The sequence below is a fragment of the Panthera uncia genome, chromosome B1 (assembly GCF_023721935.1).
Source record: "Panthera uncia isolate 11264 chromosome B1, Puncia_PCG_1.0, whole genome shotgun sequence".
NCBI classification, from domain to species: Eukaryota; Metazoa; Chordata; class Mammalia; order Carnivora; family Felidae; genus Panthera; species Panthera uncia.
The window spans coordinates 39,378,453-39,401,869 of record NC_064811.1 but is presented as its reverse complement, the minus strand read 5'-3'; the positions used below and the strand labels follow the sequence as shown (position 1 = coordinate 39,401,869).

General features: G+C 39.3%; 1 protein-coding gene across 4 annotated transcripts in view; it reads left to right on the top strand.

Moving 5' to 3' along the window:
* The first annotated feature begins 9,061 nt into the window (after positions 1-9,061).
* Positions 9,062-23,417, top strand: part of NFXL1 (nuclear transcription factor, X-box binding like 1) — a 72,174-nt gene continuing 57,818 nt past the window's right edge. For 2 of the 4 annotated variants that reach the window (XM_049632008.1, XM_049632012.1), the window contains exons 1-3: positions 9,062-9,139; positions 9,542-9,787; positions 13,292-13,465. In XM_049632008.1, the coding sequence (XP_049487965.1) occupies positions 9,544-9,787; positions 13,292-13,465 (418 nt within the window). In that variant the 5' untranslated portion in view covers positions 9,062-9,139; positions 9,542-9,543. Of the gene's footprint in view, positions 9,283-9,541; positions 9,788-13,291; positions 13,466-23,417 lie in introns of all 4 variants that reach the window. The other 2 variants (XM_049632010.1, XM_049632011.1) reach the window with 2 other exon arrangements.

The window sequence follows — 23,417 nt, the reverse complement described above, 5'->3', positions numbered from 1 at the left end:
GAATGGAAAGACTTAACATTGACTAATTCGTCTATAAAGTTCCTTCAGAAGCTGATTATTCCCATACTTGTCTCTGAGGACTAAGAAAAAAGGAATATCTGGTCTTACTGTGGAAAGAGGCCTCAAAGCTCATCATCTACTCCTAAAGCCAAATGTAAGAAAAACAGAGAGATCCAGGAGCTTCGGATTTTGCTTCACTGATTGGACTTTTCCTGAGTGCTGCACTTGTAAGACACATAACAACATGGTACCAAAGGAAGGCTATTCTCATTGGGGAACAAATGATTCTTAGAAGTGTAATTTAAGCAGAATGTTGAGGCAAAGAAAAAATATTTCTGAGCTGAGAAAGGTCAGGTGCGATAATGAGGGCAACTGTTTCCAGGGCAGTCTGTTCAAACTTCCTTGATTATGACCCATAATAAATAACCCATATAACATGCATTTTGATTGCGATCTAGAAACCACATAGCTGTAACAAACCTTTCAGAAAAGAATACTTCCCCTTCTAACATGCAATGTACTCAAGGACTTTCTCTTTTATCTATTCTATTTTAGTTCTTTTGAAAAAATGCTTGTTGCAAATTACTCAATTGATATCGTGATTAATTAATGGACCACCACTGGCAATTTGGAAAACAATAAGCTCTCTTTCAGAGAATAAGTAGGATTGCTTGGAAGAGGAACGAACTCACTTTAAACTGGGCAGAGATGAGGAAAATCACGTAATGGGGAAGGGGAGGGAAAAATGTGTAACGGTGGAGGTTCTGGAAGTCTCTTCATACAAAACATTAAGAGTATAACTCCTCACAGTACTGTCACTAGGAATGAAAAATAGCTTATTTGGAGTGGTTGCCTGTTATTTCTTGAGAGCAAACTGTGATAACGAATTACCTTGTTGCCAGATGGTTCCATCGTTTTTAAAAAGTGATATATGAATGTCAACCTCATTTGCAGGAGTTTCTTCTAGTTTTTAGAAGATTTTCTTTCAGCACATTCAGAGAAATAGTGAGTATTTTTCTAGATCACCTATAGGTGGCAAGAATGTTTGTAATGTTTTGTAAGGTGCCTTGAATCTCCTCAGAACTAGGGTTTCTCAGATTTTACTTTTCTCTTCAAGAGAAGGCAGTAATTGTGGAAATGAAGGCTCCTACTAACTTTAGAAGCATTAGGCACTGTTTGGCACACTGTCACGCCATATTAGGAACTAACATGTTTCTAGTATCATGTTTTTTTTTTTTTAATGTTTTATTTATTTTAGAGAGAGAGAGACAGACAGATGAGAGCAGGGGAGGGACAGAGACACAGAATCTGAAACGGGCTCCAGGCTCCGAGCTGTCAGCACAGAGCCCGACGCGGGGCTCGAACTCATGAGTGGTGAGATCGTGACCTGAGTCGAAGTCGGACGCTTCACCGACTGCGCCACTGAGGTGCCCCTCTAGTATCATAGTCTTGATGCCAACCCTGGAAAAATAAACACAACAGAATATTTCAATAACAAGCCTGGAAAGGATCTTCAGATGTCAAGTTAACTATTGCTGAGTTCATCTGAGTAATATCTAACAGAATAATATCTAAGCACTTTCAAAAGCCTCAAGGAATTAAAAATTTATCACCTCTTTTAAGCTGATGATTGTATTCTCTGACAGCCATCTCATTTCTGTTGGAATGTTTTCCAAATTCTTGTAATGACTTTTGATTAAAGGTCTGTAGAAAATTTATTGAAATCGAATTATCAGCTTTCCCTCACAAAACCGGATTATTTGTGTATTGTGGGTTCAGATGCAAGCAGAGGATAGTAACGGCTTAGAAGAATTCAGGAACTGTTGTTTAAACATGATTGATCTATATTTACTTCTCATGCTGAAGTCCAGAGAGAAGCAGGACAGGCCTGCCATGACATTTCTCAGAGAATTTCTCCGGGATACTAGCTCCTATCTGGATGTTTCAACAGATCTGCCTTTCATCCCGTAGGTCTCCTCTCCCAAGATCGCCTCATGGTCTGAAATGGCTAATTCAGCTTCTGCCATCCTATTTACACATTAGGCATCTGGAATGAGAAAGGGGGAGGGCATTTCTTTCCTTTAGGACACTTTCATTTCCACTCACATCTCACTGGCAAAAACTTAGTTGTGCGGTTACACCTAAAAGCAAGAGAGGCCAACACGGCATAGTCTTTATATTAATATATAATATTACATACATGATATATTCCGTATAAAACATATATAAAATAATAATATAACATATCATATACAATACATAATAATATAAATATAAATAACATATAATAGTGTATAATATACATTATATATAATATTAAAGTCGAGCAGAAATACCTGTCTTCTTCTTTTAGCAATGGAACCCCTGAATTTATATATATCTCATATTTGGAATATCTGCCCAAATAAATCTGTTGTTTCTTGAGACCATTATGTACTCATGAGTTATCCTGCTCCCAGCCTATCTTTTTTTTTTTTCTTTTTTTTTTTTTTTTTTTTAAGGTGATATCTGAATGTCAACCCCACTTCCAGGGCTTTCTCTTCTAGTTTTAGAGAATTTCCTTTCAACATATTCAGAGAAATAGTGAATCTTTTACTAGATCACAGATGAACGGCATGAACATTTTACAAAGTGTGTTGCGTTTACTCAGAAGTAGGATTTCTGCTAGACTTTAACTCTGAGCTGGGAGAAGGAAAAACAAAGCTGTTGGTTCCTTGAGTGCTCCCCAAGGCTATAGTAGGCCCTCGAAGGAAACAACCAAGTTGAACATGGGGAAGGCTGGATCCTAGACCTGGAGTCCCTAGCCTCTAAAAGAGTCTCACGCCCCAAGTAGCGCACCGAGACCGCACACGTTAGGGTCTTGCCACCACAGCATCGGGCATGGGAGCAAGCCCGAAGAATGTCTGAGACAAGTCTCTTACAATGGACAAGCACCCTAAGTTCCTGTCTGAGAAACTGTATCTTCTACTTGTGCACAGGTTTCTAGACCCTCTCTTGTACTCCAGGACTTTGTTGTTACAATCATCTCCCCCTTGCCTTGCCCCCCCCCATCATGCTTTACCATCCCCTCACCCCCTGTGGATTGTCCCCTTCAATGTGCAATGGCTCAAATCTTAAAAGAACATCTACCTGCTGCTTGGCCCTGTATCTGCTTCCAGCCAACACCGCATTCTGCTCTCCTTGACTGTAAAACTTCTGTAGAATTTGTCTTTGCCAACGGAGAGAGTTCCTCTCTCTCTGTTCTTCCTTGAACCTGACACGATGAAGTTTTGCTGCTATCACTCCACTGAAATCTCTTGTCAAGGTGACCAATATCAATGACCCCTGCTTTGCCAAATCTCGTGGTCAGTCCTGAGTCCAAAACTCACCAGATCTCTCAGTGGTGTTAGATAGAGATGATCACTTCCTTTCTGGAAATGCTTTTCTTCACTTGCCTTTCGAGATACTTGGCTTTCAGTCAGTTCTCTGACTGGATTTCCATCTCCCTTGGTTCCCCTCCTCATTGAATCTTTAAAGGCCAAAGTGTCCCGTGGCCACCATAATCACTCCCTAAGTGAGCTCATACATCCCATAGCATTTTACAACATCTATGTACTGAAAGCTCCCAAATTTGTATCTGCAGCCTCTCCTCCTCCTCTGAACTCCAGACTTGTATATTGAACTGGGCACATGGTATTTTCTTTGGTAAATGTACTTTAATAAGAAATATAAATTTTGGTCTTTGTTTCTGGTTGCTGGCCCAAGCTCCTAAAACCGTTGTAGTTCCCTAAGTGATAAGAGCTATAGGAATATCTTTTTTAAGATTTGGTTTTTGTCACTGACTCCTGAAGCCAGCTCCAGAGTGAAAAAATTTTAAAAAGCATTTTTTTTGTTTTTCATAACATGCCTCTTTCAACCACATCTGAGTTTCTGTTGATGAGGTAACTTTTGGAAAGCCCCTAAGGATGGGGGCTGGTTGCCAGGGGAATAAACCATGGGATTAGATAATTGGAACTTTCAGCCCTACCCCCTGACCTTGGGAAGGGGAGAGGGACTGCAGGTTGAGTCAATCACTAACACCCAATGATCTAATCCATTAGGCTTATGTAATGAGGCTCCAATAAAAAATCCTTAACCCAAGGGGTTTGGAGGGCTTCTGGCTTGCTAAACACATTGAGGTACTGGGAGGGTAGTGCCCTCAGAGTTATGGAAGCTCCTTACCCCTTCCCACATTCCTTGTCCTATGAATATCTTCCATGTGCCTGGTCCTGAGTTGTATCATTTATGATAAATCAGTAAGAAAAAGTAAACTCTGGCTCTGGCTCCTGTGAGCCATTCTAGAAAATTATAGAACACGAGGAGGGGACATGATTTATAACTAGTTGGCTAGTAGCACATGTGACAACATGAGACTTGTGACTGGGCATATGAAATGTGTGTGAGGGCAGTTTCGGGGGACTGAGCCCTTAACCTATGGGGTCTGTAGTCTCCAGGCAGTTAGTGTCAGAACTGAGTTAAATGTCAGAACTGAGTTAAATGTCAGAACTGAGTTAAATGTCAATTCTGCAAATTGAATTGTTTTGTTTGGAAGAAGCTATACATCTAGTGCCAGAAGCATTGCTGTGCAAGCTGGTGATCTTGTTTGTTTGTTTGTTTGTTTGTTTGTTTGTTTATAGTGAGAATTTGATGTGTCCTAGGCAGAACTCATGACTTTTTTCTCAAGCCTGTTTCTTTCCCTGTCCTCCCTATGTCAGAAAATGACACTACCATTGACCCAGTTCCTCTGGTGAAAAACTTTGAGTCTTATTTTCTTGACTCTTAATCTCATACCTGTTATCTAAGCTGTCAGTGAATGTTGTGAGCTCAACCTTCAAGATATACCCCGAGTGTGAGGGTAATCTGTCACATCCATTGCTCATCTAAACTACCGTCTTTCACCTAGATTCCTACAGTAGTCTGTTACCCAGTATCTAATTCCACTTTTACTCTTCTTATGTCAACAGTCCATTTCCACGGAGTTGCCACTGTGATCTTTCAGAAGCAAAATCAGATTAAAAAAAAAAAAAAAACCTAAGGCTTCCTTTTATGGTATTGTTTCCCCTTTCTTGAACCTCATAGTGATTACTTAGTGCCATCATTGAGAACGAATTTTTCTACTTCGGTTTTCAAGATGCTCTCCAACTTTCTTTATGACCTTTGCCTTGGGATTCAACGGAATTTTCTCTTTTCTGGTTCAAACACGTGCCATGTTTATTTTCTCTTCTAAACCTTGGCTTACCACTCAGATTGCATCTTTCCATTCTATCCAAATCTAATCCTGCCCCTGGCGTCTTCATGAGTCTCTTCATCCTAACCCTGGTACTTTACCTATCGTGAATCTCTCTCATCTCTGAGTACATTATGTCCAGTGCCTGATAGTATTAGATATCTGCTAGACTCAATTATTGATTGATGGGTGGATTGTTAAGCTGAATATTTGAAAACAGTTTACATTAAATATGAATAAACGTTTGTTTGATTTTGTTTCTCTTGTGGTTTTCCTAGACAAAGTAAAATGATAAAGTCAAAAAAAATTTTAGTTTCATTTTCATAAAATTTACATTATACAGTGCTATTCTTATTATTCAATTCTGAATATTACTAACTAAAGGAAAAAAAAGAACAAGTCCCCTAAAGTTATATTTTGAAAGTTATTTTAATGTGACTATGGAAACAACCTGATTATTAATATTCTAGTTTTCCTCTGCCCTATGTATGGCAGAAAATCTTTTTTACTTATTTTGGCTGGTATATTTTGCCTTTATGTCGTATCCTTAATTTCCTTAAAAAAATTTTTTTTTTAATTTAAGAGAGAGTGAGCAGGGGGCCCTGGGCCAGTTTCCATGTTGAGTCTGTTTTGAAGGTTAACTGCAGGCCAGGCAGAGACTGCAAGGTTGCTGACCCAACGTGCGGTATCAGGAAACCCCGGAAAAGTTCTTTCCCACGATGTCTCTCCAGCGCCCTCTGCTGAGAAAACTTAAGGTGGTGCTCTCAGACAAGGTGCTTAAAAGAGTGCTGTCCATTATTATAGAGCATACATTGAAGGGTGAATTGGAGTTGAGAGGCAATAAATTGATAACTGGCATAGTGTTTACGTAAATATATATGTATCTGCCAAGGATAAATGTATTTGGGGGGTTCTGTATGGGTACTCTGGCAAAAAGAATCCACATCAGGATAATGTATCAGTAATGGACAAATAAATATAATTAAATCACATTTTTCAAGGGGCTGGACAATAGACATATTCAGATATCTTATTTTTTCTATATTTTATAATTCTTTTCAGAATTGAGGGGTATCACACATATCATAAGTTGCACAAATCATAAATGTATATATTTTTTGTTTTTATATGTATACACACACATGAAACTACCACCCAGATCAAGATAGAAGTTTTCCACCACTTAGGTGGCTACCTCACTCCTCTTCTCAGTTAAAATCCTTCTACCCCCATCAGAGGTAATCACTAATTTGGCTTCTACTTGTAGTTCAGAAACTTTATGAAATTGGAACCACACGTAAGTACTCTCCTGTGTCTGGATTCTTTTGCTTAATATGATATCTTTGAGATCACCCATCATGTTTTATATTCATATATGTGTGTGTGTGTGTGTGTATTCATATATATTCATGTTATATTCATATATATGTGTGTGTGTATATATTCATATATATTCATGTTATATTCATATATGTGTGTGTGTATGTGTATATATGTACATACACACACACACATATATATATATACACATACACACACACACATTTGTGTGTGTGTCCATTATATGACTACACCACATTTATTTTTCTATTCTGGACATTAGGGTTGTTTCTAGCTTTTGGTTGCTATGAATAAAGCTGCTCTAAATGTGAGTTTTCTGGACATATGCACTCATATCTTTTAGGGGTATATACAGAAGTGGAATTGCTTGGTTATGGTGTTATAGTACTAAGTCATATTTTAGTAGATATTGCCAAACATTTTTTTGAAAGGGTTTCAACCAATTTCAACTTCCACCAGTAAGTATGAGAGTTCCAGTTACTCCACATTGTTGCCAACACTTTGTATTGTCAGCCTCTTTCTAGCTATTCTTCTGGGTACTATTTCCAATAATTAAAATTAATTGGACCTGCACAATTATAGTTATCGATCTTTATAATTTTAATTATATTTTATAATTTTAATTGTGTTTAATTATATCTAATTATATTTATTATATAATAATTAAAAAATTTTTAACGTTTATTCATTTTTGAGAGACAGAGAGAGACAGAGTATGAGCAGGGAAGGGGCAGAGAGAGAGGGAGACACAGAATCTGAAGCAGGCTCCAGGCTCTGAGCTGTCAGCAGAGAGCCCCACGTGGGGCTCAAACTCACAAACTGTGAGATCATGACCTGAGCCGAAGTCGGACGCTCAACTGACTGAGCCACCCAAGCGCCCCTATTATATAATAATTTAATATGTACTATATAATAACATAATATGATAATAAATTAATAATTTAATACATAGGATATATACTAAATAATATAATTTTAATTATATTTATATTTTTTAATTATATTTCCCATAAACACACACAAAAAATCTTGTTTCTCCCAAATATTATCTGAAATTCCAAAGTAAAAATAACAGCAATGGTCACTTTGTAAACAGGTTCTCAACTGACATATGCTTCCATATGGTATACAATTCTTCACTGCAAAACTTTACTATCATTCTGTAATAGTTTCCTAACACAGGTAACACATATGATTCTGATTCCAAAATAATTATGATTATAAATTTTTATTTTGTCATATGGCAGGGGAATAATTCTCATAATGTGAGGATTTTTTCACTTGATTAGGCAGGCCCTCTAAAAGTAACTGGAATTTCTATGTAAACATTAAATACATTTATACAGTAATCATATGGCATGGTGTTTAAGAATATAGGTCAGGAATCACGCTACTCTGTTGCGATTTTGATTCTGCTAGGATTTTGAATAAGAAAATTTTGTGTTTGTTTCCTAATTTAAAAAATGGTATCCATGATAACAATACCTAGTTCTATCAGCAAAGGCAGATTACTTAACCTCTCTGTGCCTCAGTGTTTTCAGCTGTAAACTGGGAATAAATAGGGTTATTGTGAAGAATTAATTAATACATATATATTAAGACACTTTGAATAGTGTCTGGCACTTAACAAATGCCATTTAAACATTAGGTATTTATTATTAATGTAGAGAATTGAGGTTGAAGAGTTGTATAAAGACAGTAGTTCCAAACAGCAATCAACATATTCCTCAATCCCAGTCAGACCCCCAATTTTTTGACGTTTATCTTTTTTTAATGTTTATTTTGAGAGTGGGGAGAGGGGCAGAGAAAGAGGGAAAGAGAGAATCCCAAGCAGGCTCCCTGTTCAGCGCTCAGCGCAGTATATCTTACTGGAAAAGTCAGCAAAGTCAGGTCATGGCTTTCAATTACTTTCCTTAATAAAATCTACTTTAGGGAGCTGTCATGAAGGTAAAAAATCAGCCTCCTTCAGGACCTTACTGTAAACTATAGACTATAAAAAACTATGAGACTTATCCTTTACATCGCTATAGCAATTCAGAAGGGCGCTTGTCTGAAGCGCCACTTTCTCTCAATACTCCAGCTTTCCGTCCCTCTTCCTCTACGCCCAAGTGTTTTCTTTGTTTATTTCCGTCAGTGAGAATTCTGCCACCTGAAAGCCTGGAGTCAAGGCTAAGGCTGGAGAATAGCCAATTACAGCCATCTGACAGTATCTGTCAGACAGTATCTGACAGAACCCTGATACCCAACTGGGTTTAAGGTACCGTTGGGGAAGCCTTAGTATCCTCTGGAGTTGAGGGCGGGCGGAGTTGAGGGCGGGCCCGCCCGCCCACCTCCCAATCTTCCACCCTCTCTGGGCGACGATCCCACCCAAACCCCAGAGCACGCCGGGAATTGTAGTTTCCGAAGGCTCGGTGCAAGTCAGCGCACGCGCTTTGAGCAACTCTCCCTCCCAGAAACGCTCCCGGATAAGGAAGTGGCCAGTGATGCCACGCGTTCTGCGGGCAGTCGATCTGGGCTTCTGGGAGTTGTAGTCGCCCGGGGCGGGCGCCGTCGGTAAGGAGACGTAGCTTTCCTTGGGGTCCGCTACTACAGTTGGTCTCCCGCGGGAGCCGAGGGGTCAGTCTGTACTTTTATCCGCACTACGCTCCCTCTGAGGCCGAGGAGGCGCTTCCCTTCTCCCGGGCTCTCCCTCTGCGGTACTGGATGCTCCTTGCCCTGAGGTCCATTTCTCTGTCTAGTCCTCTCTCTCCCTGGTCCATCTCCTAAACCTGGGCTTAGCGGGGACTGGCCCTCCTAGTGACAGGGCCGCGACCTTCTCACACCAGGTCCTCGCCCCGCGGGGACCCTCCTCATTCTGCTCCTCGCACTGGCTTCCCCCACTGCCCCTTTCCCCGCCTCGTCACCCGCTGCTCTCACTCTCCTTCCACTTATTTTTTTTTCCCCCTTCCTCTGCAGGGATGGAAGCTTCCTGGCGCCAGGTGGCCGGTGGCCGAGGCCGAGCCCGAGGACGGGCCACTGCGGCCCCCTCTTCGGGAAATGGACTCCATCTTCGCGGCGCCGGAGGGGGGCGAGAGAAGGGGTCAGTGGGCGCTGTGGGTCCTGGCCCCAGCCCCAGAGGAGCCGCGACCCCTGCGGCTGCAGGTAGTTCGGCCGGGCGCAGCCCCGCGGGATCTGAGGCACTGCAGACCTCCGTAGCCTGTGGTGAGAAAGACTCCGTCCTCGGTTTCACCTGGATACCTATTAAGGCACTTACTGCCCAGAACTGCCTCCCTGCCCTTGCTCTCGTTCACTGATTTTCTTCTCCTTCGAGTTTATTATTGCCCCTACATCTCAAACTCTGCAAGGAAGCTACTCATTTCGGTATTCTAGGCAGATTCCCAGCATACCTTTAATTTTAATTGACATTAATCAGCGTCTCCTCTTTGTCCGGTGTTCTTTTCTTTATTCGTTTTTGCCTACTGAATCCCTAGACCAAAATTTGCAAACTGTGGTCCGGGGTTCTGATTTAGCCTATAGTTTGGTTTGGTTAACACAGTCCTTTAAATCTGAATTGGTTGCCAGCAGGTTTTTTTGTTTTTCTTTTTAAAAATCTCATAAAAATCTGGTTAATAAGTTTTCTTGTAAAATAGGGTCGTGTGGCTTCATTACCTTTGTTCGTGGTAACAGTCAACTTGCAGAAATTCCGTTTAGGCACTCCATTTCACGTGGTCTCTCCTACCTTGGGGGTAGTTGTCATTTTCCACCTTTGCAAGATTGCCTTAGTTTAGTAACTTAAATGGTCTATGCCCCGTAAGCACTTGAGCTTGAGGTGTTTTCCTCAACTTTGGTTGCTATTCACAAATTTCATGTCCTTTTCTGGATGTCTGATGTGGCCGCACCTGGAATGTCAGTATCCTTCATCCAAGGCTGTTTGAGTGGAGCCTGAGAACACACAGGCAACTGAATTGTCCATGCTAATGGAGGATTGCATGAAGCTAAAGAAATAATCCCTCAAATCATTTCACTTTTATGTTTGGAATTTGTTTTTCAGAATATATTTTTTGAGGGGAGGAGCAAGTTAAGCTTGAGTGCTTTTTTTCCTAAGCTACTTTTTAAAAAAATTAAAAAAAATATTTTTGAGAGAGAGAGAGAGAGCGCGCATGCACGCCCGTGTGAGCAGGGGACGGGCAGAGAGAGAGGGAGACACAGAGTCCCAAGCAGGCTCCAGGTTCTGAGCTGTCTGCACAGACCCTGACACCTGGCTCGAACTTGTGAACGGTGAGATCATGACCTGAGCTGAAGTCAGTTGCTTAACTGACTGAGCCACCCAGGTGCCCCTTTCCTGAGCTACTTTTAAAGTTATTCTCATAGCTTGCAGTTACTGAGTTTATTTTAATTCCAGTATAGTTAATAGTTAACATACAATGTTATGTTAGTTTCAGGTGTACAATATAGTGATTCAGTTCCATACAACACCCGGTGCTCATCACAAGTGCCCTCCTTAATCCCTGTTATCTCTTTCACCCATTTCCCCTATCCCCTCCCCTCTGGTAGTCCTTAGGAGTTTATGATAGTGGTGGTGGTGAAATGTGTAAGTTGGAGACCAAGAACAGTTTTGGTAATGTTTCTTGGACTTTGTGGATAGTAGAAAAGCAAGCATTCTTCACCTGTATTTATGAGATTTGACTGTAAGAAATAATATATATAGGAAGTGTCTTTTGTCACCTTTCCTTGAGAGGATCTTATGTGGATACCTTGATCGGGTTATGGACGTTTTTATTATATCTTCTAATTCAGCCTTAAAAAATGTATCCTTGGGGTGCCTGGGTGGCTCAGTCGGTTAAGCGACTGACTCTTGGTTTCAGCTCAGGTCATGATCTTGTGGTTTCATGAATTCGAGCCCCGCACTGGGCTCCGAACAGGCAGCCTGCTTGGGATTCTCTCTCTCCCTCCCTCTCTCTGCCCCTTCCCTATGTGTGCTATCTCTGTCTCTCTCAAAATAAACAAATAAACTTATTAAAAAAATAAATAAAAAAAGGATCCTTAAGTGGTCTTTTCCCACAATTAATGACATTTATCATCTCTCTTATTGCACATCAAGTTTTGGGTCATATAGCTCATAGCCATTACTTTTTTCCTAATACACAAAGATTCTTATAAAGGCACTGTATACATTTCTTTCAGTTTTATTTGAAATACTGAAATAATCCCCACCTAAACTGGCTTTAAAATGTAAATTTTGATTTCACGAGGGAACAAAAGATAAAACACCATTAAGTACACATATACAACCCAGATTAAGAAAGTTTATCCTGGTAGGGGCTCATCAGTTTCAAGCATAAAGTTTAACTTTAAATTAATGATTTATAATTTTAAATAAGTAAAATTAAAATCCTCTCAATATGGGCATTAATAAGTTCATATCAAGTCAGTATGTTTGGGACTTATTTCCTAAAACTGTGGTTGTTGTCCATAAGACTTTTTTTTTAATTTTTATTTATTTATTTATTTATTTAATTTTTTTTTAACGTTTATTTATTTTTGAGACAGGGAGAGACAGCATGAACGGGGGAGGTTCAGAGAGAGAGGGAGACACAGAATCCGAGCCCGACGCGGGGCTCGAACTCACGCACCGCGAGATCATGACCTGAGCTGAAGTCGGATGCCCAACCGACTGAGCCACCCAGGCGCCCCCATAAGACTTTATTAATAGTTACTTAGTGCTTAAAGAAATTCCCCCTGGTCCTTGCCCTTAAGTAGTTGGGAATACACTATGAAGTAATCTAATTCTTTTTGTGTTATTATTTAACCAAGTAACAAAATGAGAAGTATAGTCAGTGATAGAATAGTGGAAGAACTGATCAATTTATTTAACATTTCTTTTTGGAATGAAGCTGTTGTAAGAACCACATTTTCTGTATTGGCAACATCCGGGTGGATTAATGTTAAATATATATATTTTGTGACCACATTTTAATAAAGGGAAAATGTCCTTGAGCTTTCTAAGAACAGATGATAAAATAACAGGTATGCAGTGAATATTGTTTGTGCAAAATCTTCGGTGGCTAGGTAAGGCTGGGCTGTAGTGTGGAAGAGGATTGTTTGAGAAAGCATCCATTTTAACTGATTCTGATGTGTTCCCAGTTGGCATGATTCCCACCTCTTAAAAATTACTGTGTATGATTTGTTTTTAAACATCCCATTTTTAATTTTTTAATGTCCTTATTTTGGGATTGATTACAGGTTTTTGATGCTTTTATCATATCTTTATAATTTTTTAATCGATTTGTTAGTCACTCTGTTTCTAGAACAATTTGCTGCATTTAGGATATTTAACAAAAGTGAAAGTTTTCATTTTAGTAGTCTCTTTTTTTTAATATTTTATTTTTTATTTGAGAGAGAGAGTGCACGAGCGTGAATTGGAGGGAGAGGGGCAGAGGGAGAGAGAATCTTAAGCAGGGTCCATGCTCAGCGAGGAGCCTGATGCAGGGCTAGATCCCATGACTCTGGGATCATGACCTAAGCCGAAATCAAGAGTGGCTTGCTCAACTGACTCAGCCACCCAAATGCCCCAATGGTGGTATTCTCTTTAGTTATATGACAAGAAACTTGAAAATACTTTTTTTGTGCATAAAGCAAAACAGAATGCTCCAAGGGTGACTTTTAAATCTGTGCTTTTAGAGATTGTTTTGAAGAAATGAAACTAATTTTTTTTCTTTTAAACAGAGCTAATGTCTCAAAGGAAATTTGAGGAAATCAAGAAGGCCAATCAAGCTGCAGCTAAAAAACTTGTTGAAGAACACTTTAGCTCTTCCTCTGAAGAAGAAGGAGATGAAGATTTTGAAGGAAAACAGGGAAAAATAGTTGCTAATACATTTACAACTTACACTACTCAGACAGGTGCTGTATCGTCTTTTAAATTTTGATTTTTTATAGTTTTTATTTAAATTCCAGTTAACATACAGTGTAATACTAGTTTTATGTGTACAATTTAGTGACTCAGCACTTATACATAAAACCCAGGACTCATCACAGCACGTGCACTCCCGTCACCTATTTAGCCTGTCCCCGCCATCCATCTCCTAGTGACCGTCGACTTGTTCTCTGTAGTTAAGAGTCTGTTTCTTGGTTTGCCTCTCACTTTTATTCCCCTATGATCATTTGTTTTGTTTAGAAAATTCCACATATGAGTGAAATCATACAGTATTTGTCTTCCTCTGACTGACTTACTTCGCTTAGCATAATACTCTCTGGCTCTATTCATGTCATTGCAAATGGCAAGGTTTCATTCATTTTTATGGCCCGGTAATATCCCGTTGTATATATAAACCACAACTTCTTTATCCATTCATCAGTCATGGACATTTGGGCTCTTTCAGTAATTAGGCTATTGTAGATGGTGCTGCTGCAAATACTGGGGTGGATGTATGTCTTCGAGTTAGTATTTTTGTTTTTTTTGGGAAAATGCCTAGTAGTGCAGTTGTTGGATCGTAGGGTAGTTCTATTTTTAACTTTTTGTGGAACCTCCATACTATTTTCCAGAGTGGCTGCACCAGTTTGTATCCCCACCAACAGTGTAAGAGGGGTTCCCTTCCTCCACATCCTCTCCAACACCTGTTGTTTCTTGTGTTGTTGATTTTAGCCATTCTGACAGGCGTGAGGTAATATCTCATTGTAATTTTGATTTGTGTTTCTCTGATAGTAAGTGATGCTGAACATCTTTTTATGTGTCTGTTGGCCATCTGAATGTCTTTGGAGAAATGTCTGTTCATGTCTTCTGCCTGTTTTTTATTTATTTATTTTTATTTATTTATTTTTAATGTTTATTTTTGAGAATGAGAGAGAGCACAAGCGGGGGAGGGGCAGAGAGAAGGAAACACAGAATCTCAAGCGGGCTCCAGGCTCTGCGCTGTCAGTACAGAGTTCAACATGGGACTCGAGCTCATGGACTGCGAGATCGTGACCTGAGCTGAAGTCGGACACTCAACCGACTGAGCTACCCAGGCACCCTGTCTTCTGCCTGTTTTTTAATTGGATTTTTTTTTTTCTGGGTGTTGAGTTTTATAAGATCTTTTTATTTTAGATACTAGGCCTTTACAGATATGTCATTTGCAGATATCTTCTCCCATTCTCTACATTGCCTTTTAGTTTTTTCGATTGTTTCCTTTGCTGTGCTGAAGCTTTTTATTTTGATGAAGTCCCAATGGTTCATTTTTTGCTTTTGTTTCCCTGGCCTCTGGAGACATACCTAGTAGGAAGTTACTATGGCTGATGTTAAAGAAGTTACTGCCTGCTTTATCCTCTAGGATTTTTATGGTTTCCTGTCTCACATTTAGGTCTTTAATCCATTTTGAATTCATTTTTGTGTATAGTGTGAGAAAGTGGTCCAGTTTCATTCTTTTGGGTGTTGCTGTCCAATTTTCCCAACACTATTTGGTGAAGAGACTGTCTTTTTCCCATTGGATATTCTTTCCTGCTTTGTTGAAGATTAATTGACCATATAGTTGTGGGTTCATTTCTGGATTTTCTATTCTGTTCTGTTGATCTATGTGTCTATTTTTGTGCCAGGACCATACTGTTTTGATCACTACAGCTTTGTAATATAACTTGAAGTCCAGAATTGTGATGCCTCCATCTTTGCTTTGCTTTTTCAAGGTTGCTTCAGCTATTGGGGTTCTTCTGTGGTTCCATACAAATTTTAGGATTGTTTGTGAAAACAGAAATGTCTGCAAAAAATGCTGGTGGTATTTTGATAGGGATTGCTTTAAATGCACAGATTGCTTTGGGTAATATAGGCATTTTAACAATTTTTGTTCTTCCAATCCATGAGCATGGAATGTCTTTCCACTCTTTGTGTCATCTTCAACTTCTTTCCTCAACATTTTATAGTCGTCAGAGTACAGATCTTTCACCTCTTTGGTTAGGTTTATTCCTAGTTATATTATGGTTTTTGGTGCAATTGTAAATGAGATTGATTCCTTGATTTCTTTTTGATGCTTCATTATTGGTTATAAAAATGCAACAGATTTCTGTATGTTGGTTTTGTATCCTGTTACTTTAATGAATTCATGTATCAGTTCTAGCAGTTTTTTGGTGGAGTCTTTCAGGTTTTTATATATAGTATCATTTTATATGTGAAGAGTGAAAGTTTTACTTCTTCCTTGCCAGTTTGGATGGCTTTTATTTCTTTTTGTTTTCTGGTTGCTGTGGCTAGGACTTCCATTACTATGTTAAATAACATGGTAATGGTGAGATTGTTTCGTTCCTGACCATAGAGGAAAAGCTGTCAGTTTTTCCCCATGGAGGATGATCTTAGCTGTGAGTTTTTCATATATGGCCTTTATGCTGAGGTATATTCCCTCTAAACCTACTTTGTTGAGGATTTTTATCGTATTTTGTGTTGTGTGTTGTATTTTGTCAGATGTTTTTTCTGCATCTATTGAAAGGATCATATGGTTCATATCCTTTCTTTTATTAATGTGGTGTATCATATAGATTGATATGCAATATGGAACCACCTTTGCAGCCTAGGAATACATTCTTCTTGGTCATGGTGAATGATTCTAATGTAATGTTGGGTTTGGTTTGCTAGTATTTTATTGAGAGTTTTTGCATCCATATTTATCAGGGATAACTGGCCTGTAGTTTTTTTTTTTTAGTGGAGTCTTTATCTGGTTTTGGTATCAGAGTAATGCTGATCTCAGAGTATGAATTTGGAAGTTTTCCTTCCTTTTCTATTTTTGAAATAGTTTGAGAAGAATAGGTATTAACTCTTCATTAGATACTGGTAAAATTTGCCTGTGAAGCCATCTGGCCCTGGACTTTTGTTTGTTGGGAGATTTTTTATTACCGTTGAATTTCTTTGCTGGTTATCTGTCTGTTCAAGTTTTCTATTCCTGTTTCAGTTTTGGTAGTTTATATGTTTCTAGGAATTTATCCATTTCTTCCAGATTGTCCAATTTGTCGGCATATAGTTTTTCATAATATTCTGCTATAATTTTTGCATTTCTGTGGTTTTGGCTGAGATCTCTCCTCCTCATTTATGATTTTATTTATTTGGGTCCTTTCTCTTTTTGATATGTCTGGCTTGAGGTTTATCAATTTTATTATTTTTTTTTTCAAGGAACCAGCTCCTTCTTTCATTGATCTGTTATATTACTTTTTTAGTTTTTATCACTTATTTCTGCTCCAGCCTCTCTTATTTCCTGTCTTTTGCTGGCTTTTGGCTTTGTTTGTTCTTTTTCTAGCTCCTTTAGATGTAAAGTTAGGTTGTTTATTTGAGATTTTCCTTATGGTGGGCTTGTATTGCTATATACTTCCCTCTTAGCACTACTTTTGCTGCATCCCAAAGGTTTTGGACCAATGTGTTTTCATTTTCCTTTGTTTCCACATATATTCTTTATTTCTTCTTTAATTTCCTGGTTGACTCATTCATTCTTTAGTAGGATGTTCTTTAACCTCCATATATCTGTGGTCTTTCCAGATTTTTTTTCTTGTGGTTGATTTCAAGTTTCTTATCGTTGTGGTCAGAAAATATGCATGGCATGATCTCAGCCTTTTTGTGCTTGTTGGGGCTTGATTTGTGACCTAGCATATGATCTGTTCTGGAGTATGTCCGAAGTGCACTTGAAAAGAATGTGTATTCTGCTGCTTTAGGGTAGAATGTTCTGAATATATCTGTTAAGCCCATTTGGTCCGTGTGTCATTCAAAGCCATTGTTTTATTGTTGATTTTCTGTTAGATGATCTGTTCATTGATGTATGTGGGATGTTAAAGTCCCCTAATATTACTGTATTATTATCAATGGGTTCCTTTATATTTGCTACCATTTTATATATTTGGGTGCTTCCACATGTTGGGTGCATAAATATTTACAATTGGTAGATCTTCTTGTTGAATTGTCCTTTTTATTATGAAACAGTGCCATTTTCATGTCTTGTTATAGTCTTTGGTTTAAAGTGTAGTTTTTCCAATGTAAGTATTGCTACTGTGACTTTCTTTTGATTTCTATTTGCATGATAGATGTTTCTCCACCCCTTGCTTTCAATCTGCAGGTGTCTTTAGGTCTAAAATGAGTCTCTTGTAGGCAGCATATAGATGGGTCTTGTTTTTTTAATCCATTTTGATACTCTGTATCTTTTGATTGGCACATTTAGTCCATTTATATTCAGAGTAATTATTGATATGTATTTAGTCCCATTTTATTATTTGTTTTGTCATTGTTTCTGGAGATTTTCTCTGATCCTTTCTTGTCTTTGTCACTTTTGGTCTTTCCTTTTCACTCAAAGAGTCCTCTTTAATATTTCTTGCAGGGCTGGTTTTATGGTCAAGAACTCCTTTAGTTTTTGTTTGTCTGGGAAACTCTTTATCTTTTCCTTCTATTCTGATAGCCTTGCTGGATAGAGTATTCATGGCTGCAGATTTTTGCCATTCAGCACTTTGAGTATATCATGTGACTCCCTTCTGGCTTGCCAAGTTTCAGTTGAGAAATCTGCAGCTAGCCGTATAGGTCTTCCCTTGTAAGTTAAGGACTTCTTTTCCTGCTTTTAAGATTTTTTCTTTATCACTGTATTTTGCAAATTTGGCCTGCTTTTGATGATTTTGATGGGAGTTCTTTCTGCCTCCGGGATCTGGATGGGTGTTTTTTCCTCCAGATTAGGAAAGGTTTCAGCTATGATTTCCTCAAATAAATTTTCTGCCCCCTGTTCTCTCTCTTCTTCGTCTGGGACTCCTTTAATATGAATGTTATTACATCTGATGGAGTCACTGAGTTCCCTCAGTCTTATCTCGTGATCCATAATTCTTCTTTTTCTCTTTGTTCAGCTTCATTATTTCCATTATATTGTCTTCTATGTCATTTATTCATTGCTCTGCTTCTTCCAGCCTTGTGTTCATTGTATTAAGCCTGTTACCAATCTCAGTTATTATATTTTTAATTTCTGACTGATTCTCTTTTTAACTCTTTCATCCCTGCAGTAAGGGTCTCCCTGATGTCTCCCATTCTTTTTTCAAGCCCAGTGATTATCCTTACGATTGTCGCTTTAAATTCTCCATCAGGCATGTTACACATATCTGTTTTGCTTAGATCTCTGGCTGTGACTTTATCTTGTTCTTTCATTTGGGATGAATTCCAACATCTTGGCATTCTAAGTCTCTGCCTTCTTCTTTGTGTTAGAAAAGGCTGTGTGTTTCCTGCTTCTGAGAGTAATGGCTTTATGAAGAAGAGGTCATGTAAGTGTCCAGGGCCTGGTACCTCAGGGAGTGTCTCTGGTGTGTGCCGCCTGCACCCTGCTATTGTGTTTTGCTTGCTCTATTCTTCAGGCCAGTCATCTACAGAGGCTGTCCTTGCCTGCAGTGGACAGTGTTTGGACCTTAGCCAGAATGTGGCAAGTTTTAACTAGGTGTGCTCTGGCCTGCTTGTTAAGTGAGATCTGATACTACTTGCACTAGACTGACGCTCTGAGAACTCTGGTTAGGAGATGTAGTATGGGCGGGGTTTCTTCTGGTCTTCTGGGGAAGGAGCCTGCTGTGCTAGGACTGAAGCAAGCTTGCCTGCAGTCCTGCCAGAGCACAAGGGTGTGGGACTTTGTATAAGCAGGTTAGGCAGTCAGTGTTGGTGCTGCGCTGCTTTACCACAGGTGGCTCTGTGTTTATACTAGGGGGTGGGGGAGGGAAATGGCACGAGCTGGCTCCTTTGTCCCTAGGGAGACATCTCTGAACACTGCCTCTCAGGAATATACTCCAGGAGGAGTGAATAATCTCCTCCTTGTGTGCCCCAGGTGTTTTTCAGATCACTGTTTCCATGCTGCCTGACCCCAAGCCGTTTGCCTGCCTTCTCTCCGAGAACAGTGCAGTGCTGTCAGGGCTCTGTGCCAGCCAAGCCCTATGACCTTTAAAACTCTAGTGTTTAATCCCTACTGGTTACAAGAACTCATGAAGATCAGCCCTTCTCGTTTTCCCAGCCAGTGGTTTTGGGGACAGTTCTAGTGCATTCTGCTATGTGCTCCTCTCTCTTGACTTTCTCTGGGACCAGGGCTCCATCCCCTCCTTAGTACTTGTGATCCGTTTCTCCCCTAAACCATGTCTCCGCACTGCCTATTCTTTAGTGCGGCTTCTTCTTTCCCTTTAATTATGGAATTTGTTTTGTCAGTCTTCAGGTTGATTTCTGGGGTATTTAGAAGATTTGATAGTATCCAGTCACGTTTGAGGGAAGAGACGAGCCTAGGGTACTCTGTCGCTGTCTTAGTTCACCCTAAATTGACTTTTTTGGCATCAATGAAAATATATTTCTGATGTTTATACGTTAAAAAAATGTTTTTAATTTTTATTTTAGAGAGAGAGAGACACACAGAGTATGAGTTCGGGAGGGGCAGGCAGAGGGGGAGACGCAGAATCCAAAGCAGGCTCTAGGCTATGAGCTGTCAGCACAGAGCCCCATGCGGGGCTCGAATTCAGGCGCTGTGAGATCATGACCTGAGCCGAAGTCAGAGGCTCAACACTGAGCCATCCAAGCACTCTATATTTCTGACTTTCAAAAAACTAGTCTATATGGAATAGTTGTTGCATTTAAATTTTTTTTTTTTTTTTAACGTTTTCTTTATTTTTGAGACAGGGAGAGACAGAGCAATGAACAGGGGAGGGTCAGAGAGAGGGAGACACAGAATCTGAAACAGGCTCCAGACTCTGAGCTGTCAGCACAGAGCCCGACGCGGGGCTCGAACCCACAGACTGAGCGATCATGACCTGAGCCGAAGTCGGCCGCTCAACCGACTGAGCCACCCAGGCACCCCAGTTGTTGCATTTTAAGAATGAGCATTTTGTATCATTTTGTGCATTTTATTATTTGAGTTACATGTTCTAGAACACTAATCTTTCCATAGAGCAAATAGAATGGCAGTGTCCCTTATAGGCTTAGAAGTTCTCCTGTATGTGTAATTGGCAGTTCATTAGATTCTGGAGGGGGATGTCAAAGTTCTCTGAAATGCATGGGATCAAGTTGTCCCCAGTTATGATTTGGTTGGGCTGGAGTACTTTATTCCCTTAAATCTGTTCTTCATTTTTCTGTTTTTCATTGTGTTAAATGTGTTTCGAAGTCAATTTCATTTCTTCACTTTATTCCTTTATATCTTAAAAAATTGATTTTATACTTTTTTTAGAGCTAAGTCTTCTTATATTTGATGTGTACAGTCACATTAAATGTTGTATGTATCTGGTTTACCCTCTTTAAAAAAAAAAAATGTTTGTTTAGTTTGAGAGGGACCACAAATGGAGGAGGGACAGAGAGAGAGAGAGAGAGATTGAGAATCCCCAGCAGACTCTGTGCTGTCAGTGCCGAGCCCGTCTTAGGGCTCAGTCCCATGAATTGTGAGATGACCTGAGCCAAAATCAAGATTTGGAAGCTTAAGTTCAAGTCCTGCATCGGGCTCTCTGCTGTCAGCACAGAGCCCGTTTCGATCCTCTGTTTCCCTCTCTCTCTGCCCTTCCCCTGCTCACGTGCTCTCTTGCTCTTCTCTCTGTCTCTCAAAAATAAATAAAAACATTTTTAAAAAAAGAAAAAAACAGTCAGAAGTTTAACCAACTGAGCTGCCCAGGCACCCCCTGGGTTACTCTTAATACCACATTTGTTTATGAGAGAAGAGGGCCTGTGTGTGCTGTGTGTGCTGCTGTGAAGGATTTGGTACTAAGCATAAAAACAGGTTCTTTTAAATTTAAGTGTTTTAACATTTTATACTTAAAGACATTATTGGAAAGATGCTTGCATGTGTTATCAACATTAGTTAGTTGCCTGAATGTTCTGATGGCATCATGAGGGCACATATTGTCAGGTAGATTTTACCCTATCTGCTAAAGAATTGAGATCAGGAAGCTTCTTTAAAGTCTGGCTCAGCCACTGTAGGTTGATAAAGTGTGACCTTTATCAACTGGCTCAGCCAGGTTAGTTGATGAAGAGGTAATTTGAGTTTAGTAAGTTTCTTTCTTCTGGAGGACATTATAGGAAGCAACCTTAAGAAGTTTCCTGCCTTAAGAAGACCTTACTTAAAATAGTCTAGATAGAGAGAAGTTTTATTTTAAATAGAAAATTCAGTACTTTAACTCAGTATTTCTTTGTAGTGTTGAAAAAACATTTTTTATGTAAAGTTACTAATTTTTGGTCTGGCTTTCGTCTTAAAGTGTTAAGGCAATTTTTCTTACATTGTTTTTTGTCAAATCCATAAATATTTTGATTCTTGTTCCTTTGTGTTCTCTACCTATATCAAAGGAGGGAAATCTTACTACTTGATTTAAGAACAATAAATGTTAGAGTAATGAGGTGTTTCCCATCTCACTTTAGTGAATTAAATGGCAGAACTTTGCCAAAGAAGTTCATTCTTTTTGTCTGAGTCCCACTTTTGTATTTTCATGATGCTTCTCTCAAATTTCAGAGTTGCATGGTCACCTTCCCGATGGATGTATCTATCTTGTTGACCCATGGACATACTGAACATCTGTTGAAAGATAACTTATTTCTTCTCTTGTTTTGTTTACTTCAGCACCAGAATTTTTTCACCCAAGCCAGAAATCTGGGCACAGTGATGGCATAGACATAACATGAGTGTGTTTCATCCAGTACCATTCCTCCCCTCTGCCCATGTCAGACATCTCATCAAACACAGCACCCTTTCCTTTGAATGTTGACATGAATGTTGGCGTTTAAAAGCAGCACGATCTAATTGTCACCAAGCCCTGCTGAGTTTTACTTCCTATATTTCTCAACTCCACCCTTTTTCTCCCCACGTGCCGTAATTGCCTAATTCAGTCCCCTACAGCTGTTTAATATGGATTAAATCTGTATAACTCTATGAGATAGATTCTATTGCTATCATTACTGTTTTAAAGATGAGAAAACAGACAAACAGGTAAGTTGTTGAAAGTCATTTTTTGCCTTATCTGCTTCAACTGCCTCTTAACTGGTACTTGAGGCTTCTGGTCTTGGCCTCCTTAAACTCCTCTTTCTTCTGTTGCCAGAGTGATCTTTTTAAAATGCATGACTTCAAATGCCAGGCTATCCACTATGACATCTTGGACAGTATACCTAATCCCACAGCCAAACTTCAATACACTTTTCAAAGAAATCTTAAATAAATTTTATAAATATAAGGTTGGACTTTATTTTGTTAAAACCTGTTCCATCATGTTCTCAAATTCTGTTTTATATGTGAGCTGTGAAATTTAAAATGTTTTACAGTTGGGGCGCCTGGGTGGCTCATTCGGTTGAGCGTCTGACTTCAGCTCAGGTCATGATCTCGCGGTTTGTGGGTTCAAGCCCTGCATCGGGCTCTGCGCTGACAGCTCAGAGCCTGAAGTCTGCTTTGGATTCTGTGTCTCCCTCTCTCTGCCCTTCTCCACTTGTGGGCGCGTGCTTGCTTGCTCTCTCAAAAATAAACAAACATTAAAAAAAATAATAAAATGTTTTACAGTTGACCCTTGAACAACATGGGCTTGAGCTGTGGGTCCACTTATTTGTGTTGTTTTTAAAAATAAATTTATGTACAGTATTATAAATGCATTTTCTCTTCCTTATGATTTTGTTAATAACATTTCCTATTTTCTAACTTGAGAATACAGCATGTAATACATACACAACATATGAAATATGTGTTAATTGATTATGTTATCAGTAAGGCTTCTGGTCAGCAGTTGGCTACTAGCAGTTAAGTTCTAGGGAGTCACAAGCTATATACCCAGATTTTTGACTGCATGGTTGTTCAGGGGTCAGCTGTCCATTTGTTAAAGCCAACTATGTTGAAAAGCAAAGGAAGCTCACAGAATATGATCATTAAAGTCTGCCTTTAAGGATACTCTTTAAACTTCA